The 21857-nt window shown below is 36.7% G+C and overlaps 1 protein-coding gene across 1 annotated transcript; it reads left to right on the forward strand.

Annotated features, from left to right (window-relative positions):
* The first annotated feature begins 315 nt into the window (after positions 1-315).
* On the forward strand, positions 316-13713 carry LOC107810824 (putative ethanolamine kinase). Its single transcript, XM_016635653.2, has 11 exons — positions 316-475; positions 2063-2154; positions 2361-2467; positions 5135-5240; positions 10449-10571; positions 10721-10812; positions 11592-11676; positions 12323-12428; positions 12555-12621; positions 13180-13272; positions 13363-13713. The coding sequence occupies exons 1-11, from the start codon at positions 342-344 to the stop codon at positions 13489-13491; spliced, it is 1134 nt and encodes a 377-aa protein (XP_016491139.1). The 5' UTR covers positions 316-341; the 3' UTR covers positions 13492-13713.
* The last annotated feature ends 8144 nt before the right edge of the window (positions 13714-21857 follow it).

Consider the following 21857-nt stretch of genomic DNA (forward strand, 5'->3'; position numbering starts at 1 on the left):
GAAAAAAGAAAAAAGAAAAAAGAAGGAATGATGGGAAGGGAAAAAAATGTTAGAAGTAGGTCTTTAATACTAGGCTACGGAATGATTTTTTTTTTCAAGTTATATACAAAGTGGACTAAAATTGGATAATAAGGTAAAATATGAGCCAATTTTGATAGCAATATTGTCCCAACTCATATTCAAGATAAATTTTTCTTTAAAAAAAAAATTAATTTCAACTGATAATAAGTGATATGGGTAATACCCGCAAAGTGACCCAAGAAGAATTGAATTAGCGCATATTATATATACATATTATATATTATATTATATTATGTATAAATAATAGTATTAGCAAAGACATGGGGGCAGCGAAGATCTGGAACGCCATGGAAGTAGCAGAGGGAGCTCGCCACAGCGTTTCCTCCAAGATTCCATCTTCGCGCCTCACCGTCGATCACTCTCTCTCTATTCCTCTAATGAAGCCTAAAATCGTGTACGTTTTCGAAAAGTTTATTTTGTGCACATTTTCGTGGCTTTAGATCGGTTTTATATCCTTTTATGTTTCACCGGAGCTCATTAGCTGTATTTCAGGAAATATGATTCTAATTAGGTCCGCATCCTTAGGTTAAGAATTTTAGGTCGTCTACGCCACGCAAGATTGTTCGATATTGCCGTTATTAAAACGAAGAGAAAAAGGTCGAGAATTAAGATCGTCTATGTTGGTGTTGAAGTTTGATATTTGCTTTTGAGGCAGAAAGTCTTGTGAAGCTGAAGAAAAAGTTAATCAAGGTCTAGCGTTAATATCTTTCTATATTTAGTACTAATAAAATACTCCATCTCTCTCAAATTTTTGGGTACTATTTCAGTTTTGTATGTCCCAAAGTGGTTGATACCTTTCTGTATTTAGTACTAACAAATAATTTTTTTGCTTTTCCATTTTGCTATTGGCATAAATTGTTGTAAGCGCTGCTAGATACAAACTAAGGTTGCTAAAGGGTTTGTATTTATTTATGTTAATGTATGTGCAGAAGTCTTGTTCTGTTTTTTTTAACTGCGTGTCCAATTAAACCATGCCAAACAAATAGAGACGGACGGAGTAGCAGGATTGATGGAGGTCTTGTTAATTTCTTTCACTTTAAGAAAAGTTTAATATGAGTTGGATTGATATATCGGTTACAGATGTTATGGTCAATTAACATTAACTTTCTGTGACCAGTATAAAATGGTTGACTTTATCTAAGCCAGTATAAGGTTATTGTTCTCTTCAGTCTGTTATTGACACATAACACTGTTAGATATGATATAAAAACTTCATGATACTACATGTCGAAGTGATGTTTTATCATTTAGGGAGTAGATTTTTCATTATAAATCCTCATTTATGGTTTGAAAACCAGAATTCTAAGTGTTGGATGTATAGAATCAGTATTTGCTTATTTTGAAGTATTTCACTTGCTCCTAGAGCATCACACACCATTTTATCAATATATTGGAATCTGTTACCTTCTCAGAAAGAAATATTAGTGGAATGTTAATAATTTTAGCAAGCTTATACTATTAGCTATGAGTACATAACTTTATCTATTTTACTTAGCTTTAAAGGACTTATTATTCAAGGGTAGATTTTTGGTTTGAGAAGAATCAAAACACAAGATTATTCTCTTTTAGCGGCTTCTAGTTATGCCTCCAAGGGGGTGGTCTAGCAATCTGTGAGTTGGAAACAACCTGGGTAACCTAGGATCGAATCCTAGTGGAGGTGGCTCTAGGTGAATTCTTTCCATTTGTCTAAGCCATACATGGTAAATTACCTGCCACATGCGTTGTTAGGAGGCAGCAAGTGGTATCCACTGAACTAGTCTAGGTGCATAAGCTTGTATGGCCACCACTATGATATCTGTATGTGAAATTAAATGGTATATAGTTAACAGGCTGATGAAACAGGTATCTAAAGTGGATGCACTCTATATTTCTTCCCACACCACACTCAAACGTATATATAATACATAGGCCTGCACCTGTATATTGAGACTGATTGTTGTTCAGCCTCTTCTGTTTCTGAACTTGGTTGGAAACTGTGCAGAGAACTGTGCAAGGACCTGTTCAACCAGTGGTTAGATCTGGATGATTCTCACTTCTCTGTTGAGACAGTGTCTGGTGGCATCACAAATCTATGTGCGTATTTATTTTGTTAGAATTTGCTATTTGTAAGCATTCGTTTTCATTCCAAACTTATCATGCTAAAATTAAGTGCAGTTTGTAGTTTCCTATGAAAAAACTGATTCTTACTTTCAAAATCCTTATTGCTCGAAAAATTGTAAGACTTAACATATCAGTTAAGACTGTAGTATGTCCTAACAATACTCTATTTCCTTATGCAGTGCTAAAAGTATCTGTAAGAGAAGATAAAGGAAAGAATGGCAATATGACAATTAGGTTATATGGTCCTAATACTGAATATGTCATTAACCGTGAACGAGAATTACAGGTTAGTTTCTGAGGCTTCTATTGATTATATTGTTCCGTGCATTATTCCTATCATATGGAGAACTAACAGCTGACTTTTGAGTAACTTAAGTTAACCGTACTTGGATGACCTTTATTTCATTTTAAACTACAAGGATATTTGATCTGTCAAACTGGTGTTGCTTCATAAACTTCTGCTGATCTCCTCTAACCTGTAAGTATGATTGCTACCAGGAAGAGTATGCAGTAGACCTCACATGGAAGTCTTGTACTCCCAGTGTGCAAATAAGCTTGTCAACCTCCGAATCATTTTGAAAACTACTCCCTCTATCTTAAAAAAGAAGAAAGGTTTTCAGAGTACAATTCAAAGTATTTTACTGTTGGTATAGACATCGATTCCTTGATTACTTTTGAAATAAAGTGTCCATATCCAAAGACTACATAAAAGTGCTATAAATAATTTTTATTTAAGACTCCCATTTCGAAAAAAATTTATTTTTATTTAAGACTACATTTATACACAAAAACAACAAACCCAATATATTCCCACAAGTCGGGAAAAGAGGGATGCAACACGAGGACTTCTGGGGGGTCTATCGTACTTAGCCTTACCCAACCTTACCCTGCATTTTTGCAAGAAACAAACCCAGTATAAACTACATTTATAATGTTCGAAAACTATAAGCTAAGAAAAAATTGTTTACGCTCCAAATAGTAATAATGTAATAGAAGATGGAACAACTGGAGTATCTTATTTTGTCAAGTTAATTGGGCAGCACACCTTGGTTTTGCACTTTGGATTATGTATTGTTCAAGGTAAGGGGGACAAGAAGGGATGGAACTGGTTCAGTTATTTCATTCAGAGAAAGTATTTTTGACAAACAACTCCAAGTATCTGAGCACATTTATATCACGAAATCTACATGTCAATACCTAATTGTAATTTTTTTTCTCAATAACTAGTTTCAGACTACACGCGTTGTGCGTGTACTCATAATAATGACTATAAATTTTTTAAATTATACAAAAAATTATTGAACTATGTGATTGAGTTATAAAATACTTTCAAATACGCATAAGCTTTTGAAAATGATAAATATTGGTCACATTTAACCAATTAATAAAGAAAAAAAATATGTCATACAAAAGCATTCAAATGCCTTATCATACCTTCGATATATTAGTTGTGCATTTCCTTGAGTAGCTTAGACAAAATAGAATAATATGTTAACTTGTACAGTTGTACTCAATATCATGCAACGACATTATATTTTTTATGGCCTTAAAAAATGAATTCTATTTGCTCCATTATAATAAGAATTTCATTTTATTCCTATTGGAACTCAAATTAGAAAATACGAAAAACAAAAAGAGACTCTATATTGTGAGGCTTAGTTATCATATAAGAAATTTAATTGGAGTTAGTCGATGACTCCTTCATATTTATTAGGAGTATCAAGTATAATAGGTTCATGTTTCTTCCTTATTATCAACCTCTATATGTTTTGTTAAATTTGGATAATTTAATCTAACAAAATTTTCTTATGGGTTAATTTAGAATTAATTGAGTGGAAGGTGCCTATAATTGATCCTTTTTTGCTGCATGAACTTCAACAACAAATAAGAAAAGTCCTCTTGGTTTGTATTTAACATTAAATAGTTTAATAACTTCTCTCCTTCTCTCTTCATTCATTGCAATGGTACGATAAAAATTTGACAAAATTATGAAAAAGACTCATTGACCGCAAACCAAAATCCAGAAGAGGTATTTATTTAAAATTTTATTTCGCCTGATATTTCCTTTTTGCTTACCAGAATAGCCAATAAGCCTGTGGTGAAATTAGACTTATAAAGATATTGAACAAAGTTAGAGTTTTATTATCTTTAAGTTTGAGTTTAAGAATTATTAAATTGTTTCTAACAAAATAAAATAAGTTAAAGACTTGAAAATAAAAACTTCCCTAACGATACCAAAAATGTTTAGAATAAACTTGGAAACTTAGGAGGGTTCAAGAAAAACCCTAAATATTAGGACTTTTTACATAGTTTAAATAAGGAAGAATTTAATACCAAAAATTTAATTGATTTTAAAGTCCTAAATATTAGGAAAATAACTTAAATTACAAGTTTGTCCTATGTGAAATTTATTTTTAAAGGGTAAAAAGGCGAACGATATTTTGCTAAAGGGCATCATGCTTTTAATATAGTATAGATTATTGTCAAACCCTTGTGGTCCGATCCTTCCCCGGACTCTGCGCATAGCGGAAGCTTAGTGCATCGGGCTGCCCTTTATAGATTATTGTCAGAACTTGTACATATATCATTCTTCAGATTTTATGTAAGAAGGCGGTGAAGTCGGCTGTTTGATTCTAAATGTTCTGATTGATCTTATGCAGGTTTAATTTTCTCCTTCAAATATATTTCTTGTTAGATTTTGACTACTTTGTGCTAAACTTATTGTGATCAGTTAATACATTATTTCTTGCATAAGTTTAGCCCATAATTCCGCATCTTCGTTGGTGAAATCTGTATTTTTAGTGTATGTCTCTATTGAACTTTGAACTTAGAAGTTTTGTTGATTCAGTTCTTGTAACTACGACCATCTCCATGAATCATACACACTTTTATGGGATGTCTCCTAGGGGACATGGCGCATACACACTTTATGACTTTAAGTACTTGTCTTTAGGCGATTCAATACCTCTCAGCTGCTGGGTTTGGTGCCAAGTTGCTAGGAGTTTTTGGGAATGGCATGGTTCAGTCATTTATTGATGCACGAACTTTAACGCCCTCAGGTAGGCATTTAATCAAACTCCCGCTTGTAGCTTATATGTAGCATGTAGTGCACACTATGCATGGTTTAGTGTAAATGACTTTTGGCTACAACAACAACAACAACGTATCCAGTATAATCCCACAAAGACCCAAATAGGGTCTGGGAAGGGTAGAATGTACGCAGACCTTACCCTGACTTTTGGAAGGTAGAGATGCAATTTCTGATAGACCCCCAGCTCAAAGAAAAATTAAAAGAGGCAGAAATAACAAGTGGTAACAACATCAAGAATAAAGAGATAAGGTGATAGAATAATCAAAACGAATGAAACAACATATGTCAAAAGAAATGTGCGGATAGAAAGCTGCGAACATATGAGACTAATATTAATGTTATGGCATGAAAAGGAGACACGCATGCCTATCTACTAACTTTCTACCCTAGTTGCCAACCTCCACACCCCCTATCAAAGGTCCTCAGTAAGCTGGAGCAATTTCATGTCATGCCTAATCGCCGCTCCCAAATACTTTTTAGGCCTACCTTTATCTCTCCTCAGCCCCATTATGACCAACCTGTCACCCCTTCTCACTGGGGCATCTCTGCACTTCCTCTTCACATGTCCGTAACATTTCAGCCTTGCTTCACACATCTTGTCTTCCATGGGGGCCACTCCCACCTTGTCCCGAATATCTTTATTCCTAATCTTATCTCTCCTAGTATGTCCACACACAACCTCCTCATTTTTGCTACTTTCATCTTCTAGACATGTGTGTTCTTGATAGGCCAACATTTCGCCCCATACAATATAGTCGGTCTAACCACCATTATGTAGAATTTACCTTTTAGTCCAGGTGGCACCTTCTCACATAGAATTTTGGAAGCTAGCCTCCATTTCATCCACGCCGCTCCGGTCCAATGTGTGACATCCTTGTCCATCTCTCAATTACCTTGGATAATAGAACCGAGGTACTTGAAACTACCTTTCTTAGGGATGACTTGTGAACCTAGCCTCACTTCCACGTCCTCTTCAGGAGTGACGTTGCTAAACTTGCTATCCAAGTGATACGTTTTAGTCGTGCTCAACTTGAAACCTTTTGACTAAAGGGTTTGTCTCCAAACCTCCAGCCTCCTGTTAACACTACTTCGCATCTCGTCAATCATTACTATATCATCCGCAAATAACATGTACTATGGCACCTCCCTTGAATGTGCCGCATCAGAACATCTATCACCAAGGCAAATAAAACGGGCTAAGTGCGGATCCCTGATGCAATCCCATTATGATTGCACCCCTCTCACCGTCCTAACTCCGATCATAACGCCATCATACATGTGTTGGATCACTCTAATATATGCTATAAGCATCCCTCTAGCCTCCAAACTTCTCCAAAGAACCTTCCTCGGAAGTTTATCATAAGTTTTCTCTAGGTCAAAGAACACCATGTGCAAATCCCTCTTCCTATCCCTATATTGCTCCACAAGTCTCCTAATAAGGTGAATGGCTTTGGTAGTCGAATGCCCTGTATGAATCCGAACTGGTTCTCGAAAATAGGTACATATCTCCTTACTTTTACCTCCACCACCCTCTCCCAAATTTTCACAATGTGACTTAGCAGCTTGATTTCCCTATAGTTGTTTCAATTTTTGATATCACCCTTATTTTTGTATATCGAAACCATCCTACTCCACCTCCATTCTTTAGGCATCTTAGTCGTCTTATAAATGACATTAAACAACCTAGTAAGTCACTCCAAGCCTGTTATGTCCGCGTTTTTCCAAACCCCTGCCCATCTTGTGCATAGCCCCCACAACCTGTTCAACCTTGATACGTCTGCAATACCCAAAATCTCGACTACTCTCAGAATGCTCCAAGTCCCCCAACACAATATTCCTATCCTCCTCTTTGTTCAAGAGTCCATGAAAGTACGCTTGCCATCTTCGTCTAATGTGTGCTTCATCCGCCAAAACATTGCCATCCTTGTCTTTGATGCACTTCATTTGGCCTAGGTCACGGGCCTTCCTCTCCCTCACCTTGGCTAGCCTGTGCAACTTCTTGTCCCTGCCTTTGACAAGTCCTTCGTACAAACGTCCAAACGCCGGAGTCTTAGCCTCCGTAATGGCAAAATTCGCCTCCTTTTTAGCCTTATACCCGTCCCTATTCATACTCCTCTCCTCCTCGTCTTCGGCTACTCCGACTTTAATTTTCCGTTGTGATAAGTTCATGTGTTTACCTTTCCTATTCAGAATTATTTAGGGCTAGCATCAGAAGATCTGGGAAGAACTTTTTGAAAAACAAAACTAAAAAGTACACTATATTTTTTTTTTCTTAGAAAACAAATGCCAGAAAAAACAATTACCCTAAGTGTCTAGAGAATCTTCTGTGAATTGTAGTAGAGTTTCTGCACCCTTTACTATTTCTGAATTGCGCCAGAAAGCTATCAACATGATGCAGTCAGATCTGACTTTAAAAATAGTGTTTCTTGTCATTCGAATCATCTTCTATTGCTTTCTTTCCAAATGCACCACCTAATGCAAGCAGGTATTGGTGTTCCAAGTAGTGCTCAGTCAGCCCCTTCCTCTCCAGCTCAAAATAAATTCTGAAACTGTTCTCGGCATAACCAAATCCGTCCCAAAAGATTAAAAAGACATCGCCAAACCTGGGAAGAAAGAATAGTGAAGGAAAAAATGATTGTTTGATTCTGATTCTTCTCCATAGATGTAAAATCGGTTGACTAATTGTATCCCCCTTCTTTGTAAATTATTTTGAGCCAAGCAATGATTCTTTAGTTACTAGCGTCACAAATCACATCATTTTGACTGGTGCATCGGTTTTCCATACCTTCTTCCATGGTCCCCGAGTAATTTGATTGCTTCTTCTGAGAAGTATGCTGTAGCATGAACTAACTGTAAAGGAATCATTTGCCTGGCCCTTCCAAATTAGTTGATCTTCATAGCTAAAACCTTGGAATATAGATAAAAAGTTGAAAAAAATTCTTCAATCACTCTAATTATTTAGTCATTAAATTTTCTTCTAAAAGTGATGTTCCAAGTGTTGCCCTCCCTTCTTTGTGATAGTGTAATATTGGTGTCCTGTCTAAAATTTATAAAGAGTGAGAAACTGATCCCTAAAGGGAGAGTGCCCTCGCAATTATCTTGCTGGAAGGAGACTTTTCTTCAATTGCCTATCTTGACTCCTATATTATGAGAAATTTTTTGCTATAGAGCTCTAACATTTCTCTGCACACCTATTCCTTCTGGTGGGCCCATTTTGAACACTGCACGTTCTCTTGATCAAACTTCAGTATTTATAACCTTCCACCATAGAGCATTGTCTTCACCATTAAATCTCCAATGCCATTTCATCAAAAGGCTCCTGTTCTGTACTAATAATTTCTTGATGCGCAACCCTCCTTTCTTTACATTGATAATGCTCCACTTGACCAAGTTCCTCTCTGTTGCCTTGCCATAAGAAACCTCTCCTTAACTTGCCAATTCTCTTTTCTACCTTAACAGGCATTGGGAACAGACATAATTTCTGTTGGCATTGAATCCAATACACTATTAAAAAGAATCAAGTGTCCTCCTAGAGAAAGGTATTGTTTCTTCCAGTTGGATAATCTCTTTTCACATCTTTCCACCACCTCCTAATATATAGATTCTGACTTATGCTTTTCTGTTCGACAGTCAAGAATAGCTGCCAGGCCTTGTAAATCTTGCACTGAGTTGACTGGTAGTAGTTGATTTTTTTTTGGACCCAATTAACATGAAGTCTTTTGGACAGCCTCGAAACATTCAGAATCAATCTCAAGTACTTTATTTGACATGCTGCTGGTTCAGGAGAAGTGTGACTATCATCCGCACACTGAAGATGTGAAATGGATAGTACACGTTGTTGCCCTCTGTTCACATTGAAGTCCTTGAACAATCTTTCATTAACAGAAAACACAACATTCTACAAGTACACTATATTCTACTAGGTCGAACTCTCAATGTCAATTGTTCCAAAGGTTCTTGAGAAACAGAATACTTACTATTTATAGACCTCACAGAACCATAATTTAAAGAAATATATATTGAAGGAACTTCCTAAGTAGTTAAATTTGTTGAAGAGTGAAAGTGAAATAATTTATAGTTTCCAAACCTTCTTCATTCTATGCTGTGGTGTTCCCTATTGGTTTTCATTTTATGTAAAGAGAACTTCATGTATTTAGTCAAACCTTCAAAAGCAAATTTATTCCCTTCGGTTTAAGGTTTGATTTTCGGATGCTCTAGCTTCTTTTATACAAACAATCATCTAATAAAGAGTTCCCTTTTTTGATATAAATTATTTATTGATGTTATGGGGAAAACCCTGTATACTAGTTATTTACAAAAGTAAAAACCTACAGAAAAAGAATATTCTCTATGAATGAAGCCTAATTATCAATACTGACAGAACTTTGTGGTTGCACCAAAAATGGACCAAAAATAAAAGATATGCCCTACACTGTACTAGCTCATTTCCACCTCTTCAAATGTTCTCTTTTCCTCTCCCTCCAAAGAATCCACATAAGGGCTGAAGGAGCTACATCTGGTAATAAATACTCCATACCATATGCTTGACATGTTCTGTCCATGTTTCATGCTGTAGTAGTTGTTAGATCTCTTAAAGAATGTAATATTATTTGGTCCAATTTGAAGAAATAAAAAGATGCTTATTGCATAGGCTGGTATTGCTTTTATAACCAGCAACCAAAATGTGCATAAAAGATATGTAGTCTTTCGAGATAGTTAATTATCCTAAGCCTGTCTTTTTTGACCAGCCATCTTCATTTGTACAACCCTGTACTCTTCAAGATTCATCTCTCTTTGCCTGATCAACATCGTCACTTCGTCATCTTTCTGTGTCTGCCTCTCTTCTTCTTCTGAAGTAGTTTAATAGAAAAGAAGGCTGCGTTATGAATCCTATAAAACTTATGAACGGACTAGGTTGAGAAGAGCGCTTTAGAAAGGAAAGTTTTATAAGCCCGTGCGGCAGGACTAGAATACAAAAGTTGCCTTTTAAGTCATTTTGCAAGAGCTTTTGTTTGGCCTGTTGCACTTATGTGTTACTTTATGTGTATCTTGGGGTTGTCGAAATAATTTTCTGGCCCTCGGTTTTTCAGGGATACCTACAGTTTTCACTTCCCCCAACCTCAGTAGTTATTATAATTTGCAAATTGGTTGTCATTTTCTTGTAACTTCTTCACAGACATGAGAAATCCTAAGCTTGCTGCTGAAATAGCAAAGCAACTTCGAAAGTTCCATCAGGTGGAAATTCCAGGCTCCAAAGAACCTCAACTTTGGAATGATGTGCTCAAGTTCTTCAGAAAAGGTATGTCCTTCTTTACTGAACACTCCTTTACAAATATATATTCTGAGACATCATTTTTCCCAGTAGTCTCAATAACTGGAAAGCTTGTATCAGATTAACTGCTACCATGCAAGATCCATCTCATGCCTGAGCGTGTTTCCATTTTGCAGCATCAACTCTCCAATTTGATGATGGTGAGAAGAAGTCAAAGTATGAGACAATTTTGTTCCAGGAAGTTCATAATGAAATCACATCGCTCAAGGTAGTTCAAATTCCGAAGATCCTGCAGTTGGTTATTATTCTTTTTATTATTTGCTGTTACTTGGGGGAGGGGATTCTTTCTTTCTCTTCTTCATAACAGTGCAAATTTCAATCCTATAAGGAATTAAATTTTTTCGTGATCTGTATTATATCAGTTTGCTTTCACAGATATGCTAGTTTGAAACCATAAGCTAGCAATTTTCCGTTCACTCCCTTTTGGGGAAATCAATAGCGCTATAAGATGCCCAGTGCATCACTTTCTGAAGTCAACTATTGTTTTTTTTCTTTTTATCTCCTGAAGGGATCTAGGCATCTCCTATGGCAGCTACGACATTATGAACTTCAAAGATGTTTTTAGGTGTAGATTTATCTCCCATCATGCTTTGGTGCCGACTGCTTCAAATTGAATGACTTTGTATATATTTCCATCTTACATCTATCTTGTTGTTAAGCACTTCCAAAAGCTGGCACAGATCAAATGTTGTAGGTTTCTAAGTTAAGAGAACTAATTTTCCAAATAGGGTGTATATTTCTTGGCTTGTCTTACATCCCCAAAATTGTAAAATAGTTTTGAACTTAATAAACCTGATATATATGGAAGTTAACTTGAGGAGTTTTCTTTATGATTAAATTTATCTGCTTAAATACTTACATTGACGTAACACCGATGATAAAACAAAGTGTAATTTGGTATTGGGCTAGAATGGCATTGTATTAAAATAGCTTTGTATTGGATGATATATTCTTATGTTTCAAAAGTGATGTGCAATTCTGGAACAGGAATTGACTAACCGTCTTAACGCCCCAGTGGTTTTTGCCCACAATGACTTACTTTCTGGAAATCTGATGCTTAATGAGGATAAAGGTACTTATGATCCAGCTTTCCACTGTATTTACATCTTGATCTAGGTGATTTTTTCTGTTGTGACATTTTGTGTTAGAACTTCCTTTGTTCTCCCGCACTCTCCCCCCTCTCATGATAAAATTCTGAACCTCCATATGCTTTTCCGTCCATTGGAGAAGAAAACCCTATCTATATGACGTTTTTTGTTTATGCACATTGCAGACATCTTATTTGGTGATACTTCTGTTAATGTTTATGCCTACATGATCATATTTCTGGTCACTATTGCTTGTTCGTCTTTCTCAAGGTCATTTCTTTAGTAAGAGAACTAATTTTCTCCAATGCGAATCTTATACTCTTATGTTATAGACGCAGCATGAGTCTTTCAATGGATTACCGGGTCACTCCTGCTTCCATTTATGCGTTTCATTTGACAAATGATTAATATCATCAAGTAAATAGTCTATCCCATTAAGAAATATGTATGAAGGATCTTTTAAGTCTTTAACCTGGTTTTTAGGATTGCATCAAATGATTTACATTTCTAAATTTGATGTTGGTGTCTGTTATCATACTGGAATAATGCTTGATGAGTTTGCTCTTAGTTACGATTCAACGCTGAACTTTACTGTTTGTACTAACCTCATTTCTTTTTATCAAAAAACAGGAAAGCTGTATTTCATTGATTTTGAGTATGGATCCTACAATTATAGGGGTTTTGACCTAGGGAATCACTTCAATGAATATGCTGGCTATGACTGTGATTACAGCTTGTATGTTGCATCTCCGTCTCTCTATATCTTTTTCTCTATGTCCTCCAGTCCCCTTTTTTGTCCTCTTTTTTATGGTGATATTTTGTTGTAAATTGAGACTAATTTTGGAGATGGTTCAATGTGTAGATATCCAAGTAAGGATGAGCAGTTTCATTTCTTCAAGCACTATTTGGATCCTGACCAACCGAATGAGGTAAATGGGGAATGTTAGAACTTTTTATACTTGTGCATGTTGTATAGCTGAGTGGACATGTCTAGTGCTATTATTTCTGAAGTAACTATTTAGCCCCCCCCAAAAACAATTCAGAAACATTCGAAAGGCTACAGAGGAGGTTATAATATAGCAAAAGTGATGGAGAAGTTCCATGGATGGAAAGCTTGTGCAAAACAATTTCGGAGAAAGCCTAATCTAATTGACCAAAAATGAAGGTTTTATGACGGCGTCATAATTTAGTGTCCTACAAGTTTGAAAGACTTTCTTCTAATCAAGTTCGGAAGAATTAGTTTTCTTTCATCAGAGATCTTTACATGTCACCTAGTGATGTTTGTAAAATAATACTCTTAATGCATCTTTTACTCCCAAGAGCTAAAAGAGGGCAGCCCGGTGCACTAAGCTCCCGCTATGCGGGGGGTCCGGGGAAGGGCCGGACCACAAGGGTCTATTGTACGCTTACTCCCAAGAGCTACTCTTCAATAATTTGCAAATGTTGCACATTTGGCAAAGTACACCTGAAGTTGCCTTTGATTACAGGTATCTGACAAGGACCTTGAAGCTTTATATGCTGAGACCAGTAGTTACATGCTTGCTTCACACCTATACTGGGCTCTCTGGGCTTTGATCCAGGTACTATTATTATGCTATATTTGGATGCAGGCCAAAGAACATGCAAAGGAAACCTTACATTTTGTTCTATTTTATTTTTGCTACTCCCAGGCGAAAATGTCACCCATCGATTTTGATTACATCAGTTATTTCTTCCTGCGCTATAATGAGTACAAGAAGCAGAAGGAAAACTGTTTCTCTTTAGCCAAGTCGTATCTTTCAAAGCCCGAGCATGGTTAAAGTTTCATTTAGCACAGTTCCAGAAACTCTTAAAAGCTGTCAATTGACATATTTAGATCTCATTTGTTGCAAATTGGAAATTGTTGCTGCTGTAGCCAAGTAGGATAGTGCAAAATAATTCTTTTTTCGTTTCTATTTCTGCCAAAATCATGTAAAAGTTAACTGTTGTTTGTAATTCAAAGTTCGAACAAAGGGATACTATGACAAACAAATGAAGTACAATTCTTTCTCCGCAATTTCCGTATTTCTCCGTATTAGTGCTTGGTAATTCAGCATGATTAAATTTACAGATTGAACAACCCCCCTTCCCTCACCGGAAAAAAGTTAAACAGAAACTGCTATTCTTTAACCTGAATGGAACATGATAATTGTAGATGACTGTTGTGTCATGACCTGCCACATCATCATGCCACGTAGGTGCCACTTGGCATATATTTTTGCCATATTGAATGGTTATATAAGTTAGGGACAAGATCTTGGTGGAATATTCTAGAACTATGGAGAATTTCCTTAGAAAATTTCTAGATAATTATGTATTTGTAGGAAGGTTCTAGAAAAATATAGAGGTTTCCTTAGGAAGACCCTAGAACCCTATAGAATTGTTAGGAAAGACCTTAGAAGAATTTAGCTGTATAGAATATTCTAGAGAAGGGACTTAGTTGTAAATATGAAAGGACTTGTAAAACAATTATAATTTACATACTAGCCCCTAGGAGATTAGTATAAATAGGGAGCATTCATTTGTAATTCATCAACCAAGCAAAACAATCAAGTTCTCTCTAATACAAAAGCTTCCTTTGTCAATTCTCATGTGTTCTAACATTTCTTAGCGATCATGAGTGTAGTAGGGCTGACTTGACATAGCAAGAACATGAGCAAGTTATGCAAGATCGTGAGTGAGTTGCCAAGTGACGCACGTGCACTTAGTTTAAGACTAAGGACGTGACAACGTGGTATCAGAGCAAAGGTTATAACTAAGGAATGTTAGTAAGAATACAAGAGATTGCTATAAGTAAGTTTTGTAGAGAACCATGGTCGGAATTACCAAGGGCTTGGTACTTGCAGAAGGGACCAACGTGAAGGTCCCTAAGCGAAAGCAGTATGGCGGTGCACGGGATGCACGGGAGGTAGCAGACTGGTGGAAGCTAAGGGAGCTCCGACAGAGGCCACAATTCTGGAGTATGTGCGCGAGTTCACTACCTTAAGCTGTAGATCTCGTCATTGTCCGAGGAAGATTTCCTCTTCTACTTCATGGACAGGTTGCAAAATTGGGCAAAGCAGGAGTTAAAAAGACATCAAATAGCCAATGTGAACGGGGCCATCGGAGTAGCCTAGTCACTTGTTACTTCAAGATGGAGCCTGCCAAGTCCAAAGAAGGCAACGCCGAGAGGGATGAGGGAGATCATGATGAGGACAACGAGAAATGCATAGCCGAGGTATACAAGGGTAATGGCAAGGGGACATCCCATAACGAATAGGGGTCCAAGAGAAACGGCAAGGGGCAGGGAAAATGGTAGGGAGTACGTGCCTAAATGAGGGTGCTACTTCTGTGAAGGATCACATCGGGCAAGTGAATGCTCAGAGTTGGGGAAGCTTGCAGCAATGATCGGGAACTTTGCTCAAGCACATAAGGGTGACATAGGAGAAACTGCAAGGATGGCGAGCTACAAAGTGATGGTATGCTATCGGACTCAGATGATGCACCAAGCAGTGGGGTTCAAGTTTGCCAGTAAGGATGGACCACGGAAGGCAGCCAAATAGGGAGTGAAAGCATGGACTCGATGCTTGAGAAGCTGCTAGACTTGGTTGAGTCATGGGAAGATTCAGGCCAAGAGCAAGGAGGGGCATCCGATGGGCGGAGGATGGAGGCCATCATTGCTAGCCATCCAAAGTACAAATGCGTAAGAAGAAAGGTAGCCAGTACCTTGTGAAATAGGAAGGAGAACTGCTTCATAGGGCATCATGGCTAATGGACAAAGATTTCCGATGATGCCAAGGCGATGTGCGCGCGTACGTGTCGATGTTTTGTGCCGAGGGCGGCACAAAATTGGGTGGGGGGAGAGTATCATGACCCGCCACATCATCTTGCCACGTAGGTGCCACTTGGCATATATTTTTGTCATATGGAATGGTTACATAAGTTAGGGACAAGATCTTGGTGGAATATTCTAGAACTATGGAGAATTTCCTTAGAAAAGTTCTAGATATTTATGCATTTGTAGGAAGGTTCTAGAGAAATATAGAGGTTTTCTTAGGAAGACCCTAGAACCCTATAGAATTGTTAGGAAAATCCTTAGAAGAATCTAGTTATATAGAATATTCTAGAGAAGGGACTTAGTTGTAAATATGAAAGGACTTGTAGAACAATTATAATTTACATACTAGCCCCTAGGTGATTAGTATAAGGGGGCATTCATTTGTAATTCATCAACCAAGCAAAACAATCAAGTTCTCTCTAATATAAAAGTTTCCTTTGGCAATTCTCAAGTGTTCTAACATTCCTTAGCGATCTTGAGTGTACTAAGGCTGACTTGGCATAGCAAGAACGTGAGCAGGGTGTGCAAGATCGTGAGCGAGTTGACAAGTGCCGCACGTGCGCTTAGTTTAAGACTAAGGACGTGACAATTGTCTACTTTATTCTCAAGTATTGTATCTTCTGCTCTACTTACTGTGCAAGAAACTAGGTATAACGTGGAAAAGTAAAAAGAAAAAAGTTACAAAAAATAGTAGATAAAACTGTGAGCATTATTTAAAGCTGATATATCACCGGGTGTTGGTGGAGTATATTTTATTAATAATAAAAATCTCAAAAAGAAGAGTACAAATAAGAGGACTCAACCTTACCTGGCTAGTTTTAATGTGGGGGGAAGTGCACGGTTAGCCACTAATAACACATGTATTTACTTTTAAACCATTGTTTAAAATGTCTTTAGTCTTTAGCCACTGTTTTAATAAACTTTACTTGCCTGGACGAAAACACCCTTCTGCTCATAAAGTTCAGGACCAAGTGTCCTTAACTTTTAAACTTACAACTCTAAGTTCAGGACTTCAGGACTACGTGTCCTTAACTTTTGAACTTACAACTCTAAGTTCAGGACTTCAGGACTACATGTCCTTAACTTTTGAACTTGCAACTCTAAGTTCAGGACTTCAGGACTACGTGTCCTTAACTTTTGAACTTGCAACTCTAAGTTCAGGACTATATGTCCTTTACTTTTGAACTTGTAACTCTAAGTTTAGGACCATCTGTCTTTAAGTTCTGTTTTTGTAACTCTAAGTTAAGGACTACTTGTCCTTAACTTTTGAACTTGTATGTCTAAGTTGAAGACCTATTGTCCTTAACTTTGAGCTTGTTAGTCTAAGTTCAGGACTTCAGGACCTATTGTCCTTAACTTTTGAACTTGTAACTGTAAGTTCAGGACCTATTGTCCTTAACTTTTGAGCTTGTTAGTTTAAGTTTAGGACCAAGTGTCCTTAACTTTTGAACTTGTAATTCTAAGTTCAGGGGTGTTGGTTATGTCTATGGCGGTTATCTCCAATTCCTTCGCTAGCTGAAATGGACTACAAAAGGTTTTCCTTTTTTGTTTCTGTTTAATTTCATTTTTTTGTGAACGTATATTGATGTGGAGAATAGTAGTTTACAAATATGTTTGTAGTTCTAACTGAGTATTTTGATGTGGGGTTCACTTTTCTAGAAAAAGAAAATGCAAGTTTTGTTGTTTATATTGTGTTTCTTCTTAAAACAATAAACTTCTCACAGACGGCGGCACAGTTCTTCTCCCTAACATGAAAGAGATAGAAAAAGGGTAACACAACTTTTTCATATTAGTTTTAATAGACTAGTGACTACTATTGCTAAGCATTTTAGGATAAAAAATAAATACCACTTTAAAAAGTGGCTATCCCACGCATTTTTTACTCTAATGTGAGCGCAAGACAAATCTTACCCTTAGCATGCATGTAACTAGGGGTGAAATTCAAAAATAGCCAGATTTACAACTGGTCGTTCAAAAACAGCCCAGTTTCAAAAGTAATCGAAATTTAGCCACTTTTCATGTAAAGATAAATCTGAGCGAAAACACTGTTCAAAACTCGAAAAATATACCAGTATATTATGCTGGAGTTCCAGCATAAGTATACTTGAACTCCAGTATATTATACTGGAGTTCCAAGATAAGTATGCTGAAACTCCAGCATAATATGATGGAGTTCCAGCATAAGTACAATAGAACTCCAGCATAATATACTGGAGTTCCAGCAAGTATACCAATCCAACATAATATACTGGAGCCAGCAAAGTATACCGGTCCAGCATAATATGTTGGAGTTCATACACAGGTGCACCGAACTCTAGTATATTATGCTGGACCGGTCTCTGTTGCAGCAAAATAATGACTATTTTTCATTAACTTGGTAAACGCTGGCTATTTTTGAATGACCAGTCCGAAAACTGGCTATACCGTGCTATTTTTACTGTAACTAGCTGTCAAATATGCTATGTACTCTGGCAATATTACATAGATGCCTCTATGATAATAATATTACATAGATGCTTATATAATGCTATGAAATAAAAACAAAAAAGAGGAATTTGTGAATCAACTTGTGCTTTTTGGTCCTCATTACTAACTTTGTCCCATATCGCACCGAGATACAACACTACAGCTACAAACAACTACAACACAATATAATCTATTGTGCCACGCAACCCGATCCCAACATTTATAACAATATCTGTTGCGACATGCAACTCGATTCCATTATCATTTCACCATATCTGTTGCGGTGGAACCCATTTCCATTATCAATTCATTTCAATACTATTGCGGTGTGCAACCCGTTCCCAATACCAATTCATTAGCATGAACAACTCAAGACAATCCAATTCTGTAATCTCAACACAAAGGAAATAAATCGTATACAACCTCAAGGAACTACATGTACAAATAGAGAATATCCAATATCTCGTATTCACAAACCTCGAAAATCATGAATTGCTAAATGACTCACATAATCGGAATAACATAATGAAGTGCAATGTAAAGACAATAAAAATAGGTAAAAATATGAGACAATGTAGATATACAATTAATACAGGTAGGAACATGTAGAAAGTAACCAGGTATTGAGTGAGGAATGAATAAATCAAAACATGTAGCAATTAAATAACAAATAGAGAGATTCAGAGCTTCCTGGGTTTGGCGGGCTACTATCGTCGGTTCGTGGAGGGGTTTTCATCTATCTCAACCCCATTAACTAAGTTGACTTAGAAAGACACTCTTTTCAAATTGCCTAATGAGTGTGAGGAGAACTTTCAGAAGCTCAAGACTGCCTTGACTACAACCCCAGTGTTGGTGTTGCCCACAGGTTTGGGGTCTTACACTATATGTTGTGATGCATTATGTATCGAACTTGGCGCGGTATTGATGCAGGATGGTAGGGTGATTGCTTAGCATCTCGTCAGTTGAAGGTTCATGAGAAGAACTACCTTGTGCATGATTTGGAGTTACCAGCCATTGTTCACGCGCTCAAGATTTGGAGGCACTCTCTATATGGCATGCCATGTGAGGTCTATATCGACCATCGGAATCTCCAACATATATTCAAGCAAAATGATCTTACTATTAGGCAGGGTAGATAGTTGGGGTTATTGAAAGACTATGATATCACCATATTATATCATCAGGGGAAGACCAATATGGTGTCCAATGCCTTGAGTAGGAAGGCGAAGAACATGGGCAGTTTGGCATTTATGTCGGCATTGGTAAGTCCATTAACCATGGATGTTCAGGCTTTGGCTACAGGTTAGTGAGGTTGGATATTTCGGAGCATAGTAGAGTTCTTGCTTACGTTGTGGTACAGTCATCTTTACGGAAGACATTAAGACATTAAGACTACAGGTTAGTGAGGTTGGATGATCCTTGTGAAAGAGCATAACTCTTACGGAAGACATTTGGTCCGTGATGCCGTGGAGAAGGTGAAAATAATTTAGGAACGGCTTCGAACAACACTGTCCAGGCAAAAGAGTTATGATTATAGGAAGGTTCGCGATGTGGCTTACATGGAGGGTGTCACACCTCCTTTATGCGCGCGCGCCCCGAAGGGTAAAATGCGCGAGGGAGTTTTTCCAATTTAAGTGACAATATTCGAAATGAGATTATTTATTTAATTCAAAGTCGCCACTTGGGAAAGGTTTGGCTTTTGGTGTCCCAAGTCACCGGTTTATCTTGAATCCCAAATCGAGGAAAATATTCGACTTTCCAAATGAAGTCTGCGAACTAGAAATTCTAAGTAAGGAATTCTGTTGACCCGAGGGAAGGTGTTAGGTACCCTCGAATCCCGTGGTTCTAGCACGGTCGCTTAAATTGTTATAATGGCTAGATATCTGATTTAATACATGTTATTACTTATGTGCTTTCATTAAGTTTAAACCGCTTTTATTATTATCATTTTTATAGAATTGCAACGTCGTGAAAATGCGTCTCGAACCATGTCACAGTCAATGCACCCATGGTTGTTAATACATTCCGACTCCGTTGAGATTTGAATTTGGGTCACATAAATGCGCACCCGAGTTTAAGAATGTAATTTAATTAAGTCGCGCCTAAAGAGTCTAACGCGTTTATTGTCTTTGGGGAAGGCAGTGAAATTCACTAAACAGTCCATCCCAAATTCTAAGTATTTTATTGCGACCAGTTATTGAGGGCCCCGCAATTTGCATTGTTTTATTTGGTGAGGCTCGTCTCATTTTATGAAAGGATAAACCTACAATGACTACATTTTTCTATTATGTCTCTATAAAATGAAAGAGAAAAGGTCTTAATTTATTTACATGCTTGAGTTGTTATAGTTGGGTTTCGAATATGATTCATAAATTCTGAAAATGATGCAAGCAGGGCAGTCCATTGCCAATGCGGGCCCAGGCCCAACGTATATGGCATAAAACTAGACCCGGGCCGTCTTATTCACATGTTACTACCTAGTTACATTATACTAGGCATGTTCTCAGTTTGTCAAATTAAAAAAAAACTTAACAATCTAATTTTAATCCTAAACCATTTACATGTTGAAATTAACCAATATTATTTAACTAAACAATATTCCTACAAGTTCCGAAATGGCCTATTCGTTTGATTTTTAACTAGACGGAGTTGCTACACCATTCATTTATTTTTAGGCAATATATATAGATAGTTCATTCGTTAAGCTATCGTCAGATGTTCCACTATATATATTAAATAGCTACATGATTCTGATTTTTGTAAGCTAAATAATTTATATATACAAATAAAATTTAGAATATAATTAAAATAAATTTAGAACTTCAACTCTTCATTTTTTCGTATTCATGCTTCCTGTTTCAGTTTATAATAATCAGCGTGTCAGTTGTGTACCTGATATTGGAAGCAAAAGAAAAGAGAGATCAGCAGAAATTCAGTAGCATACAACAACAACAACCCCAACAACCAGTAACAACCAGCAACGAGAAACTTAGTGACAGATTTTAAAATCAAGACAAAAATCCAGAAACAACAACAACAACAATCAACGGACAGAAGCAAAGGGAATCTTTTCAGATTTTGAAAGACTAGTTAGTGTTTAACCCTTAATTTCTGAATCCGTATATCAGAATATTTGGATTGTATATCAGGTGTATACTCTTCTTCTTTTGAATTTCCAGAATGTTTTTCTTTTTATTTTCTAAAGTCTTAGTATTTTTCGGAATTTCCTCTCTCTTAAAATTTTCTTCTGTATTCTGTCCTCTTCTTAAATCTGATTCAAGTCTCTCTATTTATTTCTCATCCCAAACCCTTTTCAATTAATAAAACAACCACTTTCTCCTTACCAAACCCACTACTAGTTAAAAAATACAATTATTATTTATTTAAACAAACTTTTCTTGAGCCCCGCAATCCCACTATGTCTTGTTCCCCACTTTTGATTAAACAAATACATTATTCCCCACCATTATGTCTTGTCCCCCATGCTTACATTAAACAAATACATTATCTCCCCCTATTATGTGTTGTCCCCCATGCATATATTATTTTAATATTATTAACAAATTATTTAATTTTAATGGACAGAGCACTCAAAATAAATATTTGTTCAGAATTTTAATTCCAAAAATACCCCTCCGACCTTACTGAAATTACCATATTACCCCTGAACGTACTGCAAATTACCAAACTACCCCAGTCAGCTATAACCAATTCACCTAATCAATTTCAACCAAAATACAGCAAATATGACCAATTTCTAAACAATTTTCAACAACAAATTCAAACTAAATGATGAACAACAAAGAACAACTAAAATTATTTTGATTGAACAATATTTTTTAACAACAAACAAACCTACTTTCA

This window comes from Nicotiana tabacum, chromosome 11 (assembly GCF_000715075.1).
Source record: "Nicotiana tabacum cultivar K326 chromosome 11, ASM71507v2, whole genome shotgun sequence".
NCBI classification, from domain to species: Eukaryota; Viridiplantae; Streptophyta; class Magnoliopsida; order Solanales; family Solanaceae; genus Nicotiana; species Nicotiana tabacum.